The following is a 27,396-nucleotide window of genomic DNA, read 5'->3' as shown; positions in this document are numbered from 1 at the left end:
ACGTGGAACCAAATACGAACCATATACGAAAAGAGATTTCCTTGCTTATAGACGTAAAACAAATTATTAAAAAAGATTTTTTTACAATCACTCAATAAGAAGGATTAATAAAAATCAGTGCCATAAAGAACACTGCTATTCTGAACAAAACAACACTGTCAACTACATAATCAATTGTCATCATATTGTCAATTAACTATTATCTGTCAATAAACTATATTATCTTCAAAAAAACCTGGACATAAGAATGGATCAAAATCTTATTTGGAGTAAAATTCACAAAATATATTTTCTTCTTTAAGTGCTTTCTCTGTTACAAAGGTTGGCGATTATCATGATCACTCTACCTTTCTTTCCCTTCTTCCTTCTTTATTCTAGGAAAATCTCCTGTTTAAACTTTATCCACTTACACCGATGTTTTGATTGTGGCTCTACCTTTTTCTGGGTCGGCCTACACTATTCTCTGTCCCTTTGGCGATTTATCTCGAGCTATATTTAACATGCTTCTTTCTGTCATTCTGTTATGTTCATTACAACCTTTTTTCTTGTTTAGATTTTAGCCAATCTATTGATATATATATATATATATATATATATATATATATATATATATATATATATATATATACATATATATATATATATATATATATATATATATATATATATATATATGTATATATAATAATAATGATCATAATTTTTCTTATGTTTTTACTTGTTTCCGCCTGAAACAGTCTTTCCAGCTATACCACAAGGTACCTTTTTCTGTTGTTCAAGCAATCTTTTGGTTATTGTTGTTTCTGATCTAGTCTCTGCGGTGTATGTCACTATAGAACTTGTCTATATTGCCGATTTAACCTTAATGCCAATGTTTTTATTACGCCATATTTAACTGTTTCGACAGCCAGCTATTTTTGTGGCTCTTGTTGTTCTTTTACTTCTTCTTCAATCGCGCCATAGCCTATAAGTTATATGCCTAAGTATTGAGATTCATCTCTTACTGGATAATCGATCTATTCACATTGAGTTTACATCTTACAGGTGTCTTTAAAGTTGTCATACATTTTGTTTTAGCAGCTGATATCACCATGTTAAACGATTTGGCTGTGAGAATAAATTGATGGAGGAGTCGGGGCAGGTTATCCTCGTTTTTGGCAACAATTGTCTTAACTATATAGGTTTTAGATTTAAGACAGTTAATAAAAAGCAAGTGCTTATTAAATCCAAACGTTTTTAAATCTTATCATTAGAATATTAAACAAACGTTATAGAATACAGAAGTAAAAATATTCAGAACCCATGATACTCGGTCAAGGGGTAGGAATAATTCTTGTAATAAATACGTAGCAGCCGCCTATGAAAATAAAAGTATAATAGTTACATCCGGGAACTAAAAATATATAGATCTAAAATCTAAAATACACTTTCTTCATTTAAAGATTTTTTCTCCAATCGCTCAATGAAGAGGCATACTAAAAATCAGTGCCATAAAGAAAACTGCTATTTTGAACAAAACAACACTGTCAAATACATAATTAAAGTAATGTCAATAAACTATTATCTTCAAGGAAGCCTAGGCATAAGAATGGATCAAAATCTTATTTGGAGTAAAATTCACAAAATATATTTTCTTCTTTAAGTTCTACCTCCGTTACAGAGGTTGGGGATCATAATGACCGCTCTAACTTTTTTCCCCTTCTTCCTTCTTTATTCTAGGAGAATCGCCTGTTCCCTCAATGCCAATGTTTTTATTACGCCATATTGTATTATGGCAATGATAAAAGTTCATTCATATCTGGTATTAGATTGGAAAGTTCTCTCTATATTTTTACCTACATTTGATTTTCTTTATATATGTCTTAACAGTTTTGATTAGATTATGTAAAATTTGTCTATCAAAGAGGAGATATATCAAGTCTTTTAGTTGGACACGGTTGAATGCCGTCACTAGATAAATTAACCATATATAGGCAAGTTTGTTGTATTCTATCGATTTTGCTGTTATTTTTCATAGGACAAAGACGGCTACTGTGCAAGATCGGAATCCTAGTTGTTTGTCCTCTATGGATAAAAGGCTATTAATCTTGTTTGTTATTGTCTTTGTCGTAAGTTTTAATATTATGCTTAGAAAGTTTATTTGTCTATAATTGAGGGAAGTATGGTGGTGTTAGTTCGCCATCCATTTGTTAACAGAGAATTCTTGATTAAATTGTGGTATTCACTTGTTGTATTAGATTCTTTTCTCCATCTCTAACTTTCAATATACCAAATGTATATCAAAGACAGTATTCTTTAAGATAAGGTAGACACAACCACGGCTAGTCTCACTTTACTCATACAAAATGTAAGTTGAAGACAGTATTGTTAAAGAGAAGGTAGATTTACAATGTAAACGAACATGTTTATGGGATTGCATGATGTGTTGTATAATTATTAAATTTTAGAGGTAAAAATTATAGAATATCAGTACTAAAGTGGCAAGATAATCAATTTAAAGAGTCATATACAAATTTTGAGGATATTGTACATATTTTCGAACAGCCTATCCTAGTGACAATTAAACAAAGCGAACATATTATATGACAAAATATACTTATTTAAATAAAAAAAATATTTAACAAACCCAGTAGTTTATAATTAAAGTAGATAAAAAACAAAATAAATTAACTTAATAATTAACTACCAAAAGTAGGTACATTTAGAAAATACCTAAGTGACGAAAAAAAAAGTAAATATATAAATACATATATATATATATATATATATATATATATATATATATATATATATACAGGATATTCCCTCTACAACGAACACGGTTATTACGAGGTTTCGCTTATAACGAGGTACATTAGATGTCCCGTGAAATTTCTATTTAACTAATTTAACTATAACCCTCTATAGCAAGGCAAATTTGGTTATAATGAGAGAAAATAAGATCGAAAAACGTGTTTTTTATTTACGTTTTTGGCCCGGCCGTGGCTATAAATAAATACCCATTTTTAATTGCCTCCCGCAATAAACTTCTTCTGTTTAATCTACCGACCGATATTGTGTTGTTGGAAATTTACAATTTATGATTTACAAGTGTCAGTGTAGGGGTTTGACCATTCGCACCTAACTACGTAAGGAGGCTTAAAAACATGACAAATTAAACAAATTTCACCAAAATTTCTTTTCAATTGTTTTTGTCGTAGAAGTTTATCGTTTGTCGCTTATCGATTGTGCTTTCGCATCTTGAAAGTTGTGTTGTAGATTACATAGTCACATAGATTACACACTATGAATCCTAAAAGAAAAGCATTTACTTTAGAAGAAAAAATTAACATCCTTAAAGATGTTGAGAACGATAAGAAAAAAGCAGAAGTTTGTCGTGAAAGAGGAATTTCAAGTTCCACTCTATCTACCATGCTCCAAAGTAAACACAAGATTCACAGGTGTGAATCAGCTTCCTGTCACATATAAATTAAAAAAAATCGTGGATGACAGCAGAGATTTTTAGTGGGGAACTTTTGAAGCGGGACAGAAGGTTGGGACATCGAAAGATTCTTTTAATTGTTGACAATTGTACAGCCCATCCGAAAGTTAATGGTTTAAAAAACATTCAACTTCTTATTTTACCCCCAAATTGCACATCTGTTCTACAACCGATGGATCAGGGCATCATAAGGTCCCTTAAGAAAACTTTTAGTTAAACGGATCCTGAATAATGTGGAAAGCCCTAGTGAATCCTCTGTTACTTTATTGAATGCTATAAATTTCATCCACAAAGCATGGACACTTTTAGATAAAAAAACATCAGAAAATGTTTCGGCGATGCGGGGTGGATGCCAACTGAACAATGATGACGAGTTTGCTGAATTCATTGCCATTGATAATGATGTCATTGTTGGTTATCTTCTGATGGAAAGTGAAATTATCGCGGAAGTAATAAATCCGCCGGTGGAGCGCGTTATCGTCAGTGACGAAAGTGATGAAGATGAAGAAGACAATGGAGGTGAATCTAAGCAAGAAGGTATTTATCCTTTACTTTATCCAAAGACAAAACGCAAATGAAGAAGCATACAATTGTATCACATATTTAGAAAATATGATACATAGAATGATACTCGATAATTTAAAGTAGTCAAAATGAGAGACTTCTTCCAATTGCAGGAGCAATAGTTTATGTTATCCTTGAAAATACGCTTTATACATTATGTAGTTGGAAAAAAATGTACGTACAGATTTTTTGTTTTGACGTATATCACTGACAATAAAAGTAAACAACTCTTTTTTGTTTTAATGTATTTCATTAACAATAAAAGTAAACAACTTTTTTTTTTCAAAAACGCCATTCAAACAATATTTATCATCTTATATTGCTCCAAATGGCTTCACTAGAGGAAGTTATTGTTTTAGAAAATGACATATTCATATGTATGCACAGTATTATTGTTGTCTGATATAAACATTAATACCCACAAAACGAAACAAATGATTATCAGCAAGGAGAATATAAATGGGGCTCATCTATACATTAATGGGACGCAGATAGAGCGAGTAAAACTGTATTGCTACCTGGGAACTATTATAAACGAACAGTGGAGCAATGTACAGGAAATAAAGTGCCACATAGGAAAGGCAAGAACGGTCTTTAACAAAATGAGCGCCATCTTCAAAAGTCACAACATATCGCTAGATACAAAAATGAGACATTTGAGATGCTATGTTTTCTCTGTGTTGTTTTACGGGGCGGAGGCATGGACGCTTACAGACACCACTATTAAAAAACTTGAAGCATTTGAGATGTGGCTTTATAGAAGAATGCTGAGAATATCATGGACAGCAAGGATCACGAACAAGGAAGTTCTAGAAAAAATGAAGAAGGAACTTGCAATATCTGGGACACGTTATGAAAAATCAGCACCGTTACTCCCTGCTGCAGTCTATATTGCAAGGTAAAGTCGAAGGTAAGCGAGTACCCGGTAGAAGGAGAATATAATGGCTGCGGAATTTAAGAACATGGTTTAAGAAAACCTCAACGGAGCTGTTTGGAGCCGCAGCGAGCAAGGTCATGATTGCCAATATGATTTCCAACATCCGAAACGGATAGGAACCGTTATACTTGTTATACTTGTATATATATATATTTCAAACTCCTTCAAAAATTTATTTAATTTTGTTTAACTTACCAATAAAGTCATTACTTCCTAAATAAGCTGAGTCATTTCTATTTCTACTGTAGTTTATGGTATCAGATGAAGCGTTAAGTGCTGAGTTCTCGTAAGAGAGGTAAGTACCCGGTGGTCCCCCGCCACCTGCTCCTTGAACATCACGGTCTGATTTTTGGTGGGTACTCCTGAAAAAAAAAACAACGATTTTAAGTGAACTGTAATTATGATTACTGCTCTGAAAGTGAATAGGTGACTTTATTATTATTGTTATAATTTTTACCGTAATAACATTTTTCCATGAATCAATCCACTGTACCGACATGACCTACTTAAGCGTCTACCACGTATTCTTTAGACTTCCTCTCCTACTCCTTAGCATTTTCACTTTGAACGTGCCCCAATAATCTTAACTTATTCTTTTTTAGTTTCTCAATAATTGGTACTTACCAACTCTAGACTTCCCCTAATATATGCAATTTTAATTTTTTTTGTGTCACTCCTTTCATCCATGTAGGCATTGTCATCTCTGTCTCATGAGTTCGTTGTTTTCCTTTGTTTTTAACTGTCCAACATATAATGCTGTACATTATTGCTGACCTTATAGCTGTTTTCTAAAATTTACTCTTGGTTTCATTACAATCCCTCCGACTTGCCTCCGAACACCATTTGCCTCCTTTAATTTTTTGCATTGCACAACTCTACTGCATGCATCTCTATCTATATCCCGATTACTCTGTAATAACAACCCAAGGTACTTAAAATTATTACTTTTCGCAATAATTTCCACATAAAACGGTATAATCTTGTTTAGAGTAGTAACTACACCTTTAAACCGACTACATATGCTCCAGATGACTGGAAAGAGTACGTTAGAGCCAGAGAAGAGGTAAAAAGTTACAAAAAGCAAAAACTGATGTGTGGAAAAAATATGCTTTGCGATGAATAACTGTAAGGAAAACACTCAAACCAGTAAGCATGAAAACTATTAAAAGACCTTATAACGGACGATAAGGAACATGGAAGTATTTCTTTAATTAGAACAGATAAATTGGAAGTAAAATTACAAGTCTCTGCCGATAGAACATACGTAAAACATTTTGGCAGCAGCAAATCACCAATTTTAATTGATAGCTTCACAAAATATGACTACATATCCCCTGAAGAAGGTTAAAGAAGATAAAACGGCCGCCCAACAAATAAAAAACGGAGAGCGCCTGGACTCGGAACATTCCGATAGAGCTGATCAAGGGCCTTGATTCAAGGCAGCTCCTATTCAAGTATTTGAAATACTAGCAACTATATTTACGGGATGCCTAAATTAGAAAATATCCCAAATGAATGGAAGAAAGCCTTTAAGCTCAAAAGCATCATTTATTTCGTCAATATAATATATAAAAAACAGGAAGGTCGGAGTGTGGAAATTACGGTGGTAACAGTGTTTTGTGCTCGATTTGACGTCGTGGTTTTAGATCTACGTGTTCAGTCATTGAATATATTTGTTTTAAGACAGCTTATTAAAAAATAAGCTGAAAAGAACAGATCAGTCCACCTATTTTTCTCAGACCTTCAAAATACATATGATAGTGTACCATTCTCGCGACTGTAATCGGCATTGTAAAAGCAAGACACTAAACCCATAATTATAGAACCTGTGCAAAATCTATATCTGTACGCGATGAATAGTATAAAAATGGATGCAAAATTAAGTCAAAATAACTAAGACAAGGGTGTTGTATTGGGAATACGAATAGGAAATGTAACACTCTTTTATTTGCTGATGATCAGGTCATCATAGCAGGATGATGCGTCGGCCATTGGGTATGATGTTAACAATTGTGAGAATTTTAAATATCTAGGTGTTACAATATTTATTACAGGAACCTCTGGTGTCCACTTTAATAATAAAATTGCTGAAGGTAAGAGAGCTATAAGGCAAGTGAACTTTTTATTATGGAATAATACAGTTAAAATAAAAGAGACATTAAACGTCTAATTTATAAGCCAATAATAGAAAGTATATCGACATATGGATCTGAAGTCCGGATACTAAATAAGAGACAAACAGAAAAATTAAAGTAGAGAGATTGATAACTGGAAAAGAAGCTGCGGGATCTTCAAGTTAGAACACATAAAGATGAGATCAGACAGACGATGCAAGTCTTCTTCTTCTTAGTCGTTAACCTGATGCAGGTATCGTGATATCATGAAGCTATTAACTAAATTTCCCAATGTTCCTCCACGTTTTTCTATCTTCTGCCATTCTAGCACATTCTGACAATGGAGCGCCAATGGTAGCAACAATATGGTCCGTGTATCGTGTGGGAGATCTACCTCTATTTCTTTTGCCTTCTACTTTTCCCTGGATGGTAAGTTTTTCAAGAACATTTCTTCGAAGGACATGTCCAAAATAGCTTATTATTTGTTCTGATATTTGTGTTCTTAGTCTTTTCTTTATGTTTAGCTGGTCCAGTATGGATTCATTTGTTCTTCGGGCCACCCATGTTATTCTCAGCATTCGTCTCCAGCAGTACATCTCAAATACATCTATGTTCTTTTTGTCTTTCTCAGTAAGGGTCCAGCATTCCGATGCATAAGTAAAAACTGGAAAAACTAGACTTCTTACTAGTCTCATTTTTGTATCGGTAGTTATTTCATGGCTTTTCCAAATTTTTGTTAATTTTGCCATAGCGCTTTTTGCGATTGCTGACCGCCGCTTTATTTCAGTACAGCCTCCTTTGTTGGTTATTAATGAGCCCAGGTACACAAATTTATCTACAACAGCGATATTGTTTATCGGTGCAAGTAAAAGGCAACATTCTTGATACCATTTCTAGGAAGCAAATTATGTGATATGGACAACTCTAGAGAATCAAAAAGAGCAGATGGCCAAAAAGAGTGTGACAGTAAACTCCCGTTGATAGGAAGTAAGGACGATGGCCAAATAGAACTTGAAATTTTAAGGTCCAAGAAGAAATGGCAGCGTGGGAATTTGGTCAAAATGACGGGATTGACAGAAATGGCTGACGCAAAGGGAGCAAGAAACGGAATGGGCTGTAAGAGACTTGCTGTGCTTTTTTACTTTATCTTTAAGTAAATATTCCAAATACTTTTTATTATTCTAAAAACTTTTTCCTCAAGAGATGGAACACCAATTCCAGTTTTTATTCTAGATTCTTACATTCTTATACATATATATATATATATATATATATATATATATATATATATATATATATATATATATATATATATATATATATATATATATATATATATATATATATATATGCATTCAACTAACAAACAGCTGCCAACTTATAAACCTAAACAAATAAAGTGAGAAAAGGAAAATATTAAAGACAAGAAGGGTAAAAGATAGCGGAATAAAACCATAGACGTATTTTTGTCAGTCACCAGCTCACTAGTCAGAAGTGAACACTTTCCTAAAGTTATTATTATTTTAATGGGAATAAGCCACAATTAAAGTGACTACTCAATGTCCACTTCGGAAATCGTTCCCAAAATACAAACATGAATAAATTAAATAAATTTTGTTTTTTGTTACTTGGTGAAAAATTCGTCTAATAATTTAATTTTATCGGACTCATTTATATTCACAATTCAGATATACATATTATACATTTTAAAGTAGACGACTTTAAAGTGATATTGCCAATATTCCTGAGTTGCGTTCCTGAGATAACTTTATTGTAAGATAGTTCATTCGATTACATGAAATCAATTTTAACTTGAGAATATCCGTCAGAAAAAAATCATAGCATATGATTCGTCTTTAAAAAGCCAACCAGATGCCATGATGACAGTAAAATTCTCCTGTTAGTGATTCCATAGTAAATCATGAGGAAAAAAACAGGAAAAAAACCTCAAAATATTATCACGACGTGGTAATCATTTTAGCAATTTTTGCAACATACCTGGTTGGTACCCTAACTCTTTTAGTTACGATGTGTAATTGTTTTAGCATTTTAGTTTAACTTGTCCGGGAACCTGAAGGGGATCAGAAAATTGTAGTGGTCGAAACCGGTCGTCCTATGCTAATAAAATAGATTGTAAGTCTAAAATTTATTCCTACAACCCTGTTAGAAATGGACTTATAGTGCAACCAATTTGTTATTTTATATGTGGTTTATATTTATAAAAACCATGCTACAAAATATTGTCCTCGTTTCTTTAAATTCTTGAAAACGAATCGCAATAATCAATTAGGATTATTTTGCAATACCTAAACTTGACAGCAAACAAGGCCAAGGAAATCAAAATATCGATCTTCTAGGATGGTCAAGGCATCTGTATACACACTGAGTGTTGAGGTTCTTTTATCAAATGTTTAATAATATAAATGAAAGTTGTTTATAATTTCTAGAACGTAGTTCTGGAAATGGATTAAGATATTAATTAACATACATTCTATCTACAAGGTGAGTTATAATTAATAAAAGATATATCTAAATGAGAGGAACAAAATCATAGAGTGCAAATATCACTATTTCGTCGCCAAAGATGTTAAATAAATAAAATTATACCTATTTAAAATATAAAATTTGTATTACACTGTCAATCGTTCTAATTTTTAATTTATTATTTAATATTAAAAGAGAGAGAGAAAGAGAGAGAGATAGAGAGAGAGAGAAAGACAGAGAGAGAGAGAAAGAAAGACAGAGAGAGAGAGATAGAAAGAAAGCGGGAGATAGAGAGATAGGGGGATATTTAATAAAAGTTTAATAGATTTAAGGCACAAAAGAGGGTTTTTTGATCAACGGCACCGTGTCAACAATAGTAGGTCTGGCGTAACAGGATATGTCATTTAAATTTGCAGAATTTGTTAAACTATGTATAAATATTTTATACTCATAGATATACGCGAAATAACTAATCCAGTTACATTAAGACACTGATTTCAAGTTGACATAATATTACCAAAACTAGTTAACAAGACAATATAAAGGTATTAGGCGGGTATATGACTGACTATGTAATGCTGACATATGATGAATAAACTTATAAGTGATATATTTAGAGAATTAATACAAAATATAGTCAATTTAACATGTTTTGCTGAACTGTTTCCTTTTCTTTTTCGTCTCTAAACTCCTTTTACCCGCTAAAATATCAGCTTCAGGAGATAAAATAAAAAATAAATATTTTTGCTCCTAGGTTTTATTACTTTTTATCTCATTATATTATAACTACGAGTATATTAGAAATTTTGGGTAGAGACTAACGATGATCTTCCTATATCTGTTTGTTCCACAAGTAACATGGACTTCGTTTTTTATCATCTTTTTATTATTTCATCCATTAAAAACCAATATTTGTTGGTTTTTAGATGCGTCTTAATACCTATTTTCTTTACAAACTCTACTACCTTATCTTTAATGAACCTATAAAAATATGAATGCAACGTGATAATCTTTTTTCTCTGTTAATTGAGATAGATAAAAATATTTGCTTATTTGTATACTTTCAATGAACCAGATGTCGTAACGTTCATTAAAACACAGCGACTTAGATGGGCCGGACACATAATAAGTATGCCTGACAATATGATTTCTAAAAAGCTAAAGACAGGAACACCTATAGGAAAAAGAAGTAGAGGCCGACCGCTAATTAGGTGGTTAGATTAAGTTGAGACTGACTTAGGGATACTAGAGATCAGAAAAAGAGAAACCAAACAAAATGGCAACTAATCTTAGAGCGGCCAGAATCCACAGAGGATTGATTGTGGGATTAGAGTTAGAAGACCCTGATGGTTTCCAGGGCAACAACTAATAATAACTACGGAGGAAGCTACAGCTACCTGGGAAAAGGAATGCCAAACGTTGAAACATTTAAAACAAATATATATTTATATATATATATATATATATATATATATATATATATATCTATATATATATATATATATATATATATATATATATATATATATATATATAGAAAAGGATAATAAAAGTAAAATGTAATGGCATGTCTCACAAAACAGAAAAACTTTCTTTCTCCCCTTCCTTTTACCCTAACAGGGTATCGGATTTGGACTAGCTATTTTAATTTCCATTTACCCACCTCTTCCATTCTTTTCTGTTTCCTGCCATTATTTTCAATTCCTCGAGTGATTTTTGTTTAAGTTTTCCCGCCTCTACTACTTGCTGTATCCATTTTTTTCTTGGTCTGCCTCTTTTTCTTTTTCCGATGTTTTTTGCTTCATAAATTTTTCTTGTTATTCTATTGGATTGCATCCTCATCAGATGCCCATACCAGTTCATTTGTCTCTTTGCTATTTTGTTCATTATCGGTTCCTGGTTGGCCATTCTCCTAATAGTCTCGTTGCTTAATCTATCCCATTTTGTCTTTCCAACTATCCTTCTTAGATGTCTCATCTCCATTGCGTTTATCCTGCTCTTATGTTTTTCCAGAATTGTCCAGTTTTCACTTGCATAGAGCACAGTCGGTATCACTATTGTGTTATATATTTTTATTCTTGTTTCTCGTGCAAGTTCTCTTTTTCCCATTATTGGGGCTAACGCATAATATATCTTGTTTGATTTCTTTGCTCTATTTGTTATTTCCCAGTCTATTTTTCCATCATTAGTTATTATACTTCCCAGGTATTCGTAAGTTGTTACTATTTCCAATTCTGAGTTTTTACATTTTATCTTTATTTGATTATCTTCCTTATCTCCTTTGCCGCTGATTATCATTATCTTAATTTTTTCCTCGTTTATCTCCATTTTAAGTTCTTCTATTTGTTCTACCCATATATCCATTAGTTTCTGTATTTTATTCTCGGAATCTGCTATTAGTACTATGTCGTCTGCATACATTAAGGACTCTATTGTTACCGGTTGTAATCTGCGGTAACCTATTATTGTCTGTAGTTGATTAGTTCTGACTCTAGTGTTTCTTATCAATTCGTTCATTATTATTATGAATAGCAAAGGGCTGAGACTATCTCCTGGTTTAATACCCCTCTTCCAATTAAATGCTTCCGATCTTTCCCCTGTTATTTGTACCCTTCCTTTTACCTCTTTGTAAGTACTTTCTATAATTTTTATCAATGCATTAGGTACGTTAATTTTCCTCAAGCATTTCCCTATAATATGTCTTTCTATCGTGTAAAATGCTGCTCTTAGGTCTATGAATGATAATACTAGTTTTTCCCCGTATCTATGCTTCTTTCTATTAGGTGTCTTATGATATATATGCTGTCATTTGTCTGTCTTCCCGGTCTAAATGCCATTTGTTCTTCTCCCAATACCATTTCTACTTCTTGTCTCAGTCTCTTCCCTATTATTTTCGTATATATTTTAAAGCACACCGATGACAGACATATTGCCCTATAGTTGTCGCAGTTTACATGTTCTCCTTTTTTGTATATTGGCACGATGACCAGTCTTTAGTAATTATTTGTTTTTCCCACGCCTCTTTATATATTTTCCATAACCAGTTTATTCCTTCTTCTCCCATGTATTTTACCATTTCCGGTTCAATTTCATCATCTCCACCTGCCTTGCCTATTTTTATATTTGATAATCCTTCTATTACTTCTTCTCTACTTATTTGCTCTGGCTCTGTGTTTTCTTCGCCTTCATTGATTATATTGTTTTCCTTTATCACTTCGGTATTAAATTTTTTCTCATAATACTCTTTCCATACCCTAGCTATTTGTTCTGGGCTTATTTGTATTTGGTTTGAAGTATCGCTTACTGCGTTTATTTCTTTTCGTTTTCCCTGCCTTATGTGTCGTATTGTCGTCCAAAAGTTTCTATTATTTGTTATATATTCTTCCTGAAGTTCTTCTCCAAATTCTTTCCATGTTTTTGTTTTTGCTTGTGTGACTGTCTTTTTTGCCAATCGTCTCTGCCTGTAGTATTTTTCTTTATCTTCTTCTAATCCCGTTTCGAGGTATTTTTTCCATGCTATTTTCTTCTTTTTTATTTCTGTCTTCACTTTTTTATTCCACCACCTTGTCCTTTTTAACTGTTTATTATATTTTTTAATTACTATTTACATGGGAATAAGCCACAATTAAAGGTTAAAATACGTTTATTGACATTTCAATTTCCACTTCGGAAATCGTTCTCAAAATACAAACATTAGTGTTTGTATTTTGAGAATGATTTCCGAAGTGGAAATTGAAACGTCAATAAACGTATTTTAACCTTTAATTGTGGCTTATTCCCATGTAAATAGTAATTAATTTAAAATGCCACAAGAAAATAGCTTCAGAACAATATTATATTTTTTGATTCCACACACTTCAGTTGCTGTTGTCTTTAATACTTCACTGTATGTATTCCAACTTTCTTCCATTGTCCATGTTTCTTTTTGGCGCTATATTTGCCTCAGTCTTTTGTTAATTTCCTCCGTGTAAAATTCTCGCACACTTTTTATCTTTAGTTTGTTTACATTTACTTTCTTGTACTCTTTTCTTTCCACTTCCCCCATTTTTTCATCCTCCAGTTTTGCAGTGACCATCCTGTGTTGTGTAGACAGTTCGGGTTCCTTTTCCGTTAAGATGTTTTTTATATTTTGTTCTAGGTTTCTCGTATAGACTATATAGTCGATTAAGCTTTTCGCATTTCTCTCTTCAGCCACAAATGTATATTATGTATATTATGTCGTTAATGGTTTGTTCACTGAATGTGTTTCCTATTATCAGGTCATTGGTTTGGCAGAATTCCAGCATTTTAATTCCATTTCTATTTAATGTTTCTTCCCCATATTGTCCAATGCATCCTAATCCCCTGTTAATATCCTTACCTACTCTTGAATTCCAATCGCCTAAGATTACTATTTTTTCTCTTGTCTCTCTTAATTTGTCTAATGCGTTTTGGAGTTCGTTGTAGAATTCTATCATTATCTCTTCTTCATTACCTTCTGTTGGTCCGTATATTTGTATTATTCCTATCTTGTCTTTTAGTTCTATTTGGGCTGTGATTATTCTAGATGATACTGCTTCGTAGTTTGTTATTCTTGATTCTATTCTTTTATTAACTATTATACCGACTCCTTCTTTTGCTCTGTGACCCTGTGGTACTCCGGAATAATATAGACTATATTTCTCATTGATACTGATGTGTCCTTTCCCTATCTTTTTTGTCTCGCTTATTCCCATTGTTTGTACGTTCATTTCTTCCATTTCTTCCGTAGCTTCTATTTCCTTGCCGGTCAGAGATGTCACATTCCATGTCGCTATTCCTATATGATTTGTCTTGTTAAGATGTATTTCCTTATTACAGTATTCTTCTTCCCCATTATTGGTGTTAACGTTGATTTAACGTTGAAACAGAAAAACAAAAAAGATATATTGATGGAAGGCAACCGTATATACCTATTGATTACGACTGTCGCCTCTTCTCTGCCCCCGATTTTTACCTTTTCTGTCATATATGCAGTTGCCTCTTCGCTTGGCGCCATTGCTTCATCAATATCGTTGTGCCAACTTCTCCGTGGTCGTCCTCTCTTTCTTCTTTCAGGATGGATTCATTCCAGTACTCTTCTAGGCCATGTATACTCTGGCATTCTCTTAACATGTCCGAACCAGATTAATTGTTTTCTTTCTATGTCATCATTGATATTTCGCTTGATTTTCATTTCGATTCTTATTTGTTCGTTTCTAACTCTCTCCAGTTTCGACCTACCGCAGCTTCGTCTCAGATAATCCATTTCTGTCGTCATAAGTTTGTTTGTATTAGCTTTGGTGGCAGTTTTATTACCATATAGCTAAGATCTTAGCTGTATTCGGCAATTACTACCTGGTCATCCGCAAAGAAAAGTGTATAAAGCGTGTTTTCTTCCACCGTTATTCCCACGTTTCTACATTTTTTACTCATTTCACTAAGGATCTGTCCAAATAGATTTTAAATAAGGTGGATGACAGACAGCAGCCTTGTCTTAGTCCCTTTGTTATTTGAAAAGGGGAGGTGATTTCTTGTCCCATTTTAATTCTTGCAAAGTTTTGTTCGTAGTATTTTTGAGTGGCGTTAATAAGAATTGGGTTTATTTTCCAGTTACCCATTTCTATCCATAGTTGGGAGATCGGTACACTGTCATATGCTTTTTCCAAATCTATTAAAGCTATATGGGTTTCTCTATTTCTCTGCACTCGTTTTTCCATTGCAGTTTTTAATGTGAAAATATTATCCATAGTGGAGCGTCCGGCCCTAAATCAATCCCGCTTGTTCTTCGGGTTGTTTGTCTTTAATATCATTTTCTATCAGGTTTCGTAGTACTTTTGAGTATAGTCGGCCTATAGTGGCAATCACTGCGATCCCTCTATAGTTTTTAGGATCCGTCTTTGTGCCTTTATTGTGTATTGGAGAGATATACGATTGTCTCCATTCTTCTGGAACTTCTTCTACGTTTAAGCACCTTTCGAATAATTGCGACTTTGTTTAATACTGTAATTATCTTCAAACAGGAATATTTTCAAAATATGCATTATAATCTTTATAATATGCCACTTTGAATAATAAATTCTACCATAACTTTTAACATAAACAACACAAAAGTAAAAATGTTTACTCAAATATTATGAATTATTATCCGTGAACTAATATCACAAATAGTTAAAAAAAAAAGAATTTAATTACGTAAAGATGAATATAACCTTTTTTTTACGTACAGAAATCTTTGCACACAAAAATAGTTAGTTAAAAATTCTTCTTAGGAATTCTTATGAGGAAACTTATTTTATTCTGCGACATTTAATGTAGAGTTGTGGTATATGCTCAGTTATATTATTAAAAGTGATGCTTTACGAACATCGTAACAGTCAAAAAATAGGTCTGAGGATGAGTATTAGCAAAACAAGACTAAGATACTAGCGAAAATGAGTTGAACAAAAAATATACAAATGTTGCATATGAAACTGGAAATCAAAAAAGAAATAATTGGATTAGAGAAGTAAAAAAAGTGATAAACGTTACAGACAAGTAAAAGTAATACGGACAAGCAAAAAAGCTAACGGACCACATTCTACAACATATTCTTACAATCAGAATCCTGAAAATTTGTCAAAGTTTTTTTTATTAGTTCGATTAGTTTTCTCTTAAGAATGGAACTCCCATGTTTAGGCATTGTCTTAGTATTTTTAGCTTAACCTTTATGTTATTTTATCACAATGAAGCAATCTGTTTTTGCGTATTAAAAAAATACTGATTTGCTAGTTTTTTAAAAACAATACAAAAACTCCCATTTCCTTGGAATCCGCTTCTACTACCAACAAAATATTTGTTTCATCCGAGCATAAATAACAAAATATTTTTTTTATCGAAATTCGTTCTAGCGTGAAACCAATCAAACGATAGCGAATTCTTTACTAATTGCGAAAACCTGAACGATTCAAATCGTTTATTGTGTTTTATTAATGGGAAAAAACCTATTATTTATTGGACATTTACATACTATTATTATACGTATTATGTAACAGCCGACTACGATCAAGTTGTACGTTTGAAGTTGTGTTGGAACTCTCCATATGTGCTATAACCGATTCAAAATTGTTTTTTTGTTTGATACGTGAACCTGTTTTAGACATGTTTAAATGCAAGAATAATGACAGTAATACGTAGGGAAAAGGAAAGGTGAAAAGACCTATTTCAAACGTATGCGGCAAAATAAAAAATTGTAAACATACGTGGTCGGTATTATTTAAAACCTATTATTTCCTAGGAACTAAAACTATTTCCAGAGTGTATAGACCATGCTATAAAATTACTTCTTCCTCACATTTTATCTCCAACTGTGGCACATATTATCAAAGGCGATGCGGCAGAGACCTCAACCGTTGCGCGAATTTTCGTCAAGTATCTGCATTTTTGATATCCTTCGTGCGTAGTCAGTTGATCCGAAATGGTATTAGAATTTTAAGTACGACGGGTATCAGGTGTAGACAATTTTCTAGAGAGACCAGGTCTACTTCAGAAAAACGACCCTGTTTACGCGAGCTATGCTTAATTTGCTCTTAATGCCTTACTGAGAGAAAAAATGTCCCATCCCCTTATTATTCCCAATTAGATTCTATCCTATCAAATTCTATTCGTCCAAATTCATATCACTCTCTGGTGTAAACGAGCAGTGATCATCAGTACCTGCTCAAGGCGCAGGTTTGAGACTGGACCACCACAAGCATGACTGAAACAGTTTTAAGGAACTCAGGAACTGATAACGACCCACACCATAGATATGGAGCCATAATTACCAACAGCAACTTATAAGGCTACGTTTAAACTGTAGTCTATTACTCTAACAGAATTGTCATGTCCAAATGAGGTCCTATATTCTATAGGATATACAGATATATGCATCAACTGCGGATAAGGACGATGAAGAAATAGAAAAATTTCAGTGAATTACATTGAATTGATATTGAACTCAACCAAAAAACATGATGTATCAATACTGCTTGGAGATTTTAACGCAGGAGGTGGTGCAGCTTATGAATATGTGAGAACTTTTGGATTGAAAACCAGAAATAAAAAAAGCGATTGTCTAATCGACTTTTGTCAACAAAAATAGATGGTTATTACCAACACATTTTTCAAGCTTCTAAAGCGTAGACTATATACTTGGACATCGACAGCACACACAAAAGATCATATTTTAAGCAATCAAATGGAGTATATCATTATTACCCACCGATGCAGAAATGCGATACAATCAGTAAAAACCTATCCTGATGTTGAATCAGACCAAAAAATAACCAGAAAATTACAAAATAACACATTCCATATAACAAAACTCTAAGACGAATTGATAAAAACGGAAGTCACACAAAACATAAATAGGAACACGATAAACTTAGGTCAAGAAACAAACTTAAAATATGTTAATATGTTATAAGTTAATATGTTAAAGAAACCTACATCATACAACATTAGCCTTTTAGATACCTACACACTAATTCCAAAAAAAAAGATTGAATGACACAAGAAATAATAAATCATGAAAAATAAAACATATAAAGATAAAAACAATGAAAAATAAAAAAACTAAAATATTGATAAAAATGAAAAGCAACGACGCAAAAGAAAATTATAAGTTTCAGAAATGTATACAAATTAAGGAACTGGAGAGAAAACATGATTCGTAGGAAAGCGTTAATTTTTTGATCATATTTTATTATTATTATTTATTACAAAGCCTCTTCCCAGTAGCACCAAATACCAATACCGATTCTGAACAATCAAGGGATCTTGGGTAAAGGAAGCATACTCAAGGAAGCTTATCAATGAAGGATAAAGATTACAATCCATGCTCCATCGTTTTTTATGATGTCTGGCGCAGTTGCAGATGAAACGTCAGAAAACAATTTCAGACTACAACAATGTACAATCCTGTAAAAATTTTTCAAAATTAATTGTAACAATACAGGATGTACAAATTAAGAAAAAAACGAAATTGAGAAAGTGGGCTTAACAAACGACAATATCTATAATAGCACAAATCATTAAGGAAAAAATCTAATTTGGCTGTAACAGCTCGATATTGATCTGAAATCGTTTCTTTGTGACAATCCTAGAAGTTTTATCTCGTCCTAGTGTTAGTTTTATATCTAAATGATAATTGCAACCACAACAATAGAAGTGTAAGATCATAACATGATATTGATGTCAAGCAGTCTGATCGAATCAAAACAAACAAATTTGAAACCCACATCTTTTGTAGATCTAGCCCTTGTAGCCATGTAGCTTAATAGAAAAAATTCTTAAACTCCAGTAAGAAATTTGATGAGACAAGTATTGATTCGCCTAAAAAGACTAAGAAGGTCTAGACCTATGCATATATGGCCTGTAGAGATTTGTGAAAACAATAATCCTTTAAAAATTACTTATTTTTTTTTTCTAGAATGTTTTGGAAAAAAGTTCCCAAAATTAATTCAAATTTAAGGGCGGTAGTACGGTATTTTTCGTGACAAACGGAATTTTATACCCTAATTTTCCACATATTTTTTGTTGAAGTAATAAATGGTTTTATCGCTTCTGTTACATTACGCTTGAAATATTATAATCTTCTCAAACATAATCCGTCTATTAAAATACATGATGCAGGCAAATATTTACCTTAAAAACAAATCTTAAAACAGAAAACGTCCTTCCAAACTATTCCAACGTTTGTTTACCTTGCTATAAAAATGTTTTTCTTCCTGGTGAGATATAATGATCTGCATTAGGTATTTAAATGGAAGAGAATCTTCGAAAAGGTCAGTTTTAAAAATGATGTTTTGCTTCATTTCACACTGTACTTGATACTATTAATCAGTTTTACCATTTTGCGATGGAAACTCAACCTTGTCAAGAGGTTGAATCGAAATAAATCACTGCAGATACAAAAAACAGCGGCTGGTACTAGAAATCCTATATGACAAAGAAAGAGAAGAATTAATATTCTTCATACATTGTTAAATTTATTTTTATTCATTGATATATAGAAATTTTGTTACCTTGTATACTGATAAACGTATTAAATATTAACGCATCCTAATTTTCAACTCGTTTAAGAACAGAGTACTCTAATCATGTACAAAACAGATAAAAAGAGATTAAAAATATAAAAGAGCTTTGTTTGACAACTAGGTACCTACACAAGGAGGAACTAGAAAGAAAACAGGATTATTTTGCTATGTATAAAAAAGCTAAAGAATTGATAGGACAGGGAAAGCAAAAATTCACAAATAAGGTCCAGTAACCGACTTATATTCGAAAACAATGAGTAAAGTTATAAGCATTATTATACTAACTTCAGAAATTATCAGAGTAATAATTAAAAATATTAAAACGGAAAATGCCTCTGGTCTAGATGAAGAATATACAGAGATATTCAATTTAGTGAACGAAGAAAACATCCCTATGATCACGACGCTGTTCAAAATGAAATTTATAAATGCGGTAGTATTCCTATTAAAATTTTTTAAAATCGGTTTTTATTCCTATCACAAAAATCAACCCAAACAAATGCCAACATTGCAGACGCAACAATAGTTTAATAATATGCCATGTTCTAAAATGATGCTTAAAATAATTATTCATTATCGAATTTATATAAAATGTGAGATAGACTTAGGAGACGAAAAGTTTGGTTTTCGAAAGAAAATGGGAACTAGGGAAATAATATTTAGGTTGTCAGTTCTAGTCAGTAGTATTTCAAAAATGTAGATATATAGAAAATCAGATCTAAGTTTCCCAATTCAGTTTAAAAATTTAAAATCCTTTTAATAATATTAATCATTGCTTATTGCTCAATGCGATTGTTTGTTTATGACATTGAAAATATCGGTGTAATGAACACGCTTACCGAGACGCTGACCTAGTGAAATTTGCAACGTAATCAAAAGCTTATTTAATATTGTGTACAAATTATATTAGTAAAATATTCAAAAACATTGAATGCATAAACAAGCACACGTTAGTTAAATACCTGAAAAATAACGGGAGTAGATCATTAAGAATTAAGAGTTAACAGTCGCAGCTAGTGTTGTCATCCGTCAACCGGGTACTCTCTCTATTATTGTACTTAGAGAACCAATAAAGTAATTATGAGTATCCAGTGAGTTCGAGTTAATCAACCCCATGCAAGGGGTAAACTACCCCTAGAGTTTCACTATATGGAACTCCTGATGGAAGCAATCTAATAAACATTATATGATTATTCAACAATATTTTAATAAGCAAAAAGACGTATATATAATTTAGATAATGTTATATATATATATAGATATATATATATATATATATATAAATATATATATATATATATATATATATATATAAATATATATATATATATATATATATATATAAATATATATATATATATATATCTACGGCATAAAGTGGACTCCGCCCATGTTAAAATTCAGGTTCAATTGAGCTCCGTGGTCAAGTGGATACCGATATACGGAGCTCACTTGACCATTCCATAATATTGGTTCTGTCGATTCATCAACATGTATAGTTTAATAATTTATAAAAATTTTTTGGAGCCCGTAAATACCCCTGTATCATAAATGTATATCGTTTAGTTCACGTGTATATATTATAGGGGTCGTACAGATCTTCTTCAATGTATATTTGAACCATACGTTTATCGGTTTAAGTAAGCTCTAAGAGTTTGGCAACTGTGTGATTAAACCGTATATTTTCAACACATACCCTGAACGGTTCATATGGGCTCTTTATTTTTATCTACTGTTCGTAGACAGTGCAATCTAATACGCATTACACTGAGTAACAGAGGATATCTTTTTACCTGGTATAACTACGTACTAAAAGGGAACTGGTTCTTTAAAAACAGGTATATAGATACAAAAGGATTTGGGCTTATTATTTAATGAAATATTCGCTTGCATAGGAAATTTTATTTTTCTGCATTTTTAAAAATGTTGTTCTTTTATTTAATATAATTTTATTAGTTCAATGCCGAACTCGATGTTTTTTTTTTAATTACAGAAATTTCCTAATATATTTTGTTTACGTGAGTATGTCTATGTACGTTTTATGTAAGCATCCGATTAATAAAAAGTAATTTTATTTCATCCAATCTTCTGCGATATCTTGTATAAAGCTTTTTTATTATTTTAGTTCTGGTCTTATTTGTGTACTACATATGATATCTCGATAAAAGGTTATCTCAAAATAAATATGGTTAAGAGCTACAATAGATATTTTTGTGTAAAATTGGTAGTAGTGTGCACAAAAAGAAAGAATAGTTAATTTGTCTAAAGTGGTATATTCGGCAGCAGATGCATATAGTGCAAGCGTCTATGTTTTAAGGGCGGAAGGATGTGCACCTCATTTTTAGCTAACAAGCTTGCGAACAATATTATTTCTGGTCCTCAATTTACCTTTTAGTTTTAAACAATAATCTGTGACTGACTCCGTGCGATACAAACTATTTTCAAGGAATTTATAGGGAGTCTACGTTCAACAATTTCATGACATTATTGGATGTTCAATTTTGTGAAAGCGTTTATGTTAGGGAAATTGAAGGAGCACACACGAGCTTTTCAGGGGTTTTGGCTGAAAATTGATTCATAGTTTATTTGTATTGTGCAATAATAGGTGTATCGTCTATATAATAGAAGTCCTAGTATCTACCGGTATGGATCGTTCGTTTGTGTAAATGTTATACAGTGTAGGTGTCTTTATGCTACCCCAAGCGAGACCGTTCTTCATCTGCTATTCTTACCATTGAGTGATACAAAAAATATTCTCTTGTGTAGGCATACGCAGACAATATAAGTGAGTTTGTTATCTAAGGGGATACCATATAGTTTTTGAAAAAATATTCTGTAAGTTAAGGTGTCGTAAGCGGCATTTAGATTGAAAAATACCACCACTGATACCCGATATTATTCGTACCCATCTTTGATTTAGTATTTGTGATGTACATCACTTTGAATAGCTGACAAAATAAAGATATTGGCCAATAGTTTTTGTGGTCGTTGGAGTTTTTGCCAGGTTTAAGCAAGGTAACAACTTTGGCTTGTCTCTAGACTTTGGGTATCTCCTAATTTGAATACAGTTGTTCATCATCTGGATAACCCATTGTAGTGTTTTTGGTCCAGATTTCGTAATAAGCTTTGTGCTCAGATGCTCAATGTCGGTATTTGTATTATTTTTCATTAAATATGTAGATGGTAGATCCAAGCTCAAAGCTTTTTCCGATAGAAATAGTATGTCTATATCTATAATGTGGTTTTCAGCGATCAGCTATATACCAAATATCCTAGGTTAGGCCCTATATGTGTTTCCTATACTAGAAATTAGTTAGATTCATGTTTAGCTCATATGTCTGATAAGTTTAAGTAAAGTAAAGTTTCTTGATTTTTAGATATACCCTTAACAGTTATAGACATATGTTATTAGAATAGTTGGTCCTAAAAAGGACCAATTTGACAAAATCATATTAAGGGGGTGACTGAAGAATTAGCCGATTAATTAATCAATCATTACCCGGGGTATGCCCGATTGCGGTGGTCTTATTAGTACTTCAATCTTCCTAAAGGCTCGCTTTTTAAACCCCATAAGTAATGCGTAATCTTTTACTTTTTATTAAAAATTTAAATTTTACATGCCGTGTATTACTTTTTGAAGATATGTCAATTCAGATTTGTATAGTAATTATTTTAGGTTCTAAAGAGCCTCTTTGTAGAAAATAAATAAGTTTGTGATATCTGTCACAACTCATATATAGATAATAAAAAAAAACAGTTAAAATAAGTGTAAACAATCTTAACTACATACATCGTCGCCACTGTTCAGGTGAGGGTTTATCACAGATATCAAAGGTTACATTTTAATTCAATGTTCTATTTACGTATCTTCAATATTAAAAAAGTAGAAAAACACATGTTTATGCTTTTATTTTTTTTTAATCTATTCTATTTTCTTTCTAGAGTTCCGTCTTTTTTGAACGACCTGTGTTCTTTTTTCAATTGGGCACTTGTCCAACGCTATGACAAATACTCCTCTGCTATTTTACATTAATATGACATTCATTATTTTCTCCAAACACTCTGTCCTCTGCTATTCTACATTAATATGACTGATTTATTTTATCTTTCTTGCAACTATTTTAATGTTTATCCTGTGTATCTTCTTCTTCTTCTACTATTTCTTTTTACATAGACATAACTCTGTCTGTTTTTCAATGTGCCTCCAGTAAGTTGCCTTTCCATCGTTTTCGTGGTCGTCCTACTGATCGTCTTCCTATGGGTTAACCGTCTCTTGCCGTCTTTATTGTTTTATTTGTTGTCATTCGGCATATACGATCGTTTCATTCTACTCTTCTATTTCTTAACCAGTTCTTGATGTTCTTCACCTTGCATCTACGTCGTATATCTGTACTTCTAGCTCTATCCCATAGTGTCTTACCATCAATTTTTCCAAGTGTTTTCATCTCTGCTGTGTCATATCCTTTTTGTCCTCTCTGTGTCAGATCTTGTTCCTGCCGCGTATGTCATTATTCGTCTGATGACTGTTTTGTAAATTCTGCCTTTCGTTTCTTTTCCGATATTTTTAGTTCCTCATAATGTTTCATTTAGGCAGCCTGTGGCTCTGCTTGCTCTATTTACTGGGTCTTGCACTTTAGTTTCGAGCTTTCCGTAGCTAGATAATGTGATGCCTAGATATTTAAGCTCTAACACTTCTTCTATTATAATGACCTTCCAGCTCCAATTAACATCTTAGTAAATTTGCTGTTGTAACCATGCATTTTGTCTCTTTTGGGGAAATTAACATGTTAAATTTTCTGGCGGTTATATGAAATTGGTGCAGCATACGTTGTAAATCATTTTCACTTTGAAAGAGTAGTATTGCGTCGTCTGTACAGCAGATTATTTTTAGTTCTTATTTTTTATTATTTCATCCATAATCAGGTTGAATAATAGAGGACTCAGGTAATATCCCTATTTTATTTCATTGTCACCTTCAATAGGGTCGGTTAGTTCTTCTTCTACTTTTACTTTTATTGTGTTGTTTTGGTATATATTTTCGATCGTTTTGATTTTTCCTAGAGGTATCTCTCTTGCGTACAATAAGGGGATAACGTTTTTTTAATTTGTGTATCTTCTGTATATCATTATTTCTTTTGTGTATTAAAAATTAAATTTTGGTTATTATTTCTTAATATTCTCTTAACGTGTTTATTAATTGTCTTGTTATATGTGTATCAAGATATGTGTGTCATAATAGATTGTAATGCATATTTCATTTAATGTAATTAAAGTGCTCTTTGCGTTTGCCAATTACTTTCTCACTTCCTCAGCGATAGGTCTTTTTTTCCTCATCAATAACCTTATCCTCGCTCGATACAGCTATTTTTACCCTCTATAGCCCCGTGTGTACTTAAGGCAACAAAAGAGTTTTTGATGCAGAAAACTTTTTTAAAACAATTTCCGACTCTAGTATGCCCTCTGTTAATTTCAGACAACATTTGGTTATAAATTTTAATACAATTTGTGAACCTATGATGAAACCTATATGGAAATGTTTAACAATATGTCAAATGGACATGACTGCCTTATTAGTTTGTATTTTCGATCGTGATTTATTGTTATAAATTGTGTACAATTTATATAAAAATACATACAGAGGCATTATATCAGCATTTAGATATTGATTACCGTTGACATTTGTTTATTTTATTGTGTTGTTTCAGTACTGTGATAAAAACAGGTATGTTGCTTTGAATCCACGCTGGACCATATTATTTTAAATTATTTCTTTAAGATGGATACAAAGACGTTCTACGGGAAAAGCAGTAAATATCCGAGGAATACAAAGACTCTGACTTTGATAGTGATAATAAGAAAGTAATAATGAATTTTCCAGGTACTCAGATATCAATCGATCCAGGATCAAATAAAATGGAAAATGAAGACGATTTGTACGAAGCAAATTTAGACCAGGATACCCATTTAGATTTAGACCAAGATGAAGATGAGGGCGATACCGATAAAACAGAAAAACACACTGAACAAAATGTGCTCAAAAGGTCAAAAATGATCGTAAAAAACATTCAGTGGAAGAGTGGTTCCCGAACAGTATTTCCAATTCCAGAATGGAAAAGTAATTTACCAACATGCAAATTATTAGAACCGGAATCCCCTCTACATTTTTTTAAAAAGATGATATCTACCAATATGCTGGAAAACATAATAGAACAAAGTAATTTGTATGCACTGCAAAAGAATATAAATAAACCATTGAATATGACACTAACAGAATTAAACCAATTTATTGGATCTGTTCTACTGATGTCAATATATGGCATGCCAAGGACAAGATCATTTTGGCAGAAGGAAACACGTGTTGCTCAAATAGTCGATACTATATCTAGGAATCGCTGGGAAGAAATAAAAACTAAAATGCATTTCAGTAATAACGAAAATATGGTCAACAATAATGATAAGTTATACAAAATTAAATCGTTCATCAACGGTTTAGTTTAAAATTTTCAAAGTATTCCAATGAGTGAAAAATTGTGTATTGATGAACCAATGATACCATTCAAAGAGGCACATTCTTTAAAACAATATATGAAGAACAAACCCAAAAAATGGGGATACAAGGCATTTGTTTTGTGTGATAGCAATGGTATTGTTTATAACTGGGAATTATATACAGGAACTGTTAAACATCCTCTTCATTTACCTAATGTAGACACCAGCGGTAATGTAGTAATAAGAATGTGTGAGATAGTCAAACCAAACAAATACTATAAAGTATATTTTGACAACTGGTTCAATAGCATTCAGTTGCAGATTGAAATGGAAAAACGTGGACTGTTTGGCAACTGTTCTTCCAAACAGATTGCCTTATTGCCATTTTTCTGATGACAAGAATATGAAGAAACAGGGCAGAGGTACTGTAGAAGAAAAGCACGCTACAGTAAATGGCATAAGACAAACAGCGTTAAAGTGGTACGATAATAAACCGGTTAATTTGCTTAGTACATTTGTTGGTTCTGAGCCTACTTCGTTAGTCAAGAGGTAGGATAAAAAACAAAAATCAAGAATTATTGTATGCTGTCCAAATTCAGTGCAATTTTATAATACATTTATTGGAGGTGTCGATCTTATGGATTCACTAATTGCTCTTTACCGAACAGACATAAGATCTAAAAAGTGGTATCTAAAAATATTTTTTCACCTTCTGGATTTAGCTGTTGTTAACAGCTGGTTGTTGCATCCTCGTGATTGCGATTACTTTGAAATTAAAAAGAAAAACCAGTTGCCTTTGTTACAGTTTAAGTCCCACTTATGTAGCGTACTGTTAGTAAGAACTGACCAGATCAAAAACAAAGGACGTCCCAGGCTCAGTGAAATTGAGAACGAAATTGTAAAAAAACAGAGGAGAGGATCTACTGCTATTGTACTACCAAAGGAAGTTAGGCTTGACCAAAGGCCAGTTATTTCTGAAAAAAAGGGAAGATGCAAAAAACCAGGATGCTGTAATACTTCTAAAGTAATGTGCGATAAATGTAAAGTTGCTTTATGTTTTACAACTACAAATATTTGTTTTTTTGAATGGCATAATAAATAAGTATATAACTTGTTTCGTTAGTTTTTGCTAAACACTCCCAAAACACTTCCCAAACGAAATTTAAAAAATCTAAAAAAATTACTAGTTGTTGTAAATGGATATTTGAGCACATATACAAATTAAAACATTTTATAAACAAACAAGTTTACAAAAAAGTAGAGGCAATAGAG

General features: G+C 32.2%; 1 protein-coding gene across 2 annotated transcripts in view; it reads right to left on the bottom strand.

The window, feature by feature from the left end:
* Esp (Epidermal stripes and patches) overlaps positions 1 to 27,396 on the bottom strand; it is a 116,434-nt gene that overhangs the window by 25,561 nt on the left and 63,477 nt on the right. For both annotated transcript variants that reach the window (XM_072544555.1, XM_072544553.1), the window contains exon 2: positions 5,178 to 5,344. In XM_072544555.1, coding sequence (XP_072400656.1) covers positions 5,178 to 5,344 — 167 coding nt within the window. The remainder of the gene's footprint in view (positions 1 to 5,177; positions 5,345 to 27,396) is intronic.

Source organism: Diabrotica undecimpunctata, chromosome 1 (genome assembly GCF_040954645.1).
Source record: "Diabrotica undecimpunctata isolate CICGRU chromosome 1, icDiaUnde3, whole genome shotgun sequence".
Taxonomy (NCBI): Eukaryota; Metazoa; Arthropoda; class Insecta; order Coleoptera; family Chrysomelidae; genus Diabrotica; species Diabrotica undecimpunctata.
Note: the sequence above shows the minus strand (reverse complement) of the source record. Positions and strands in the feature narration are given on the sequence as shown.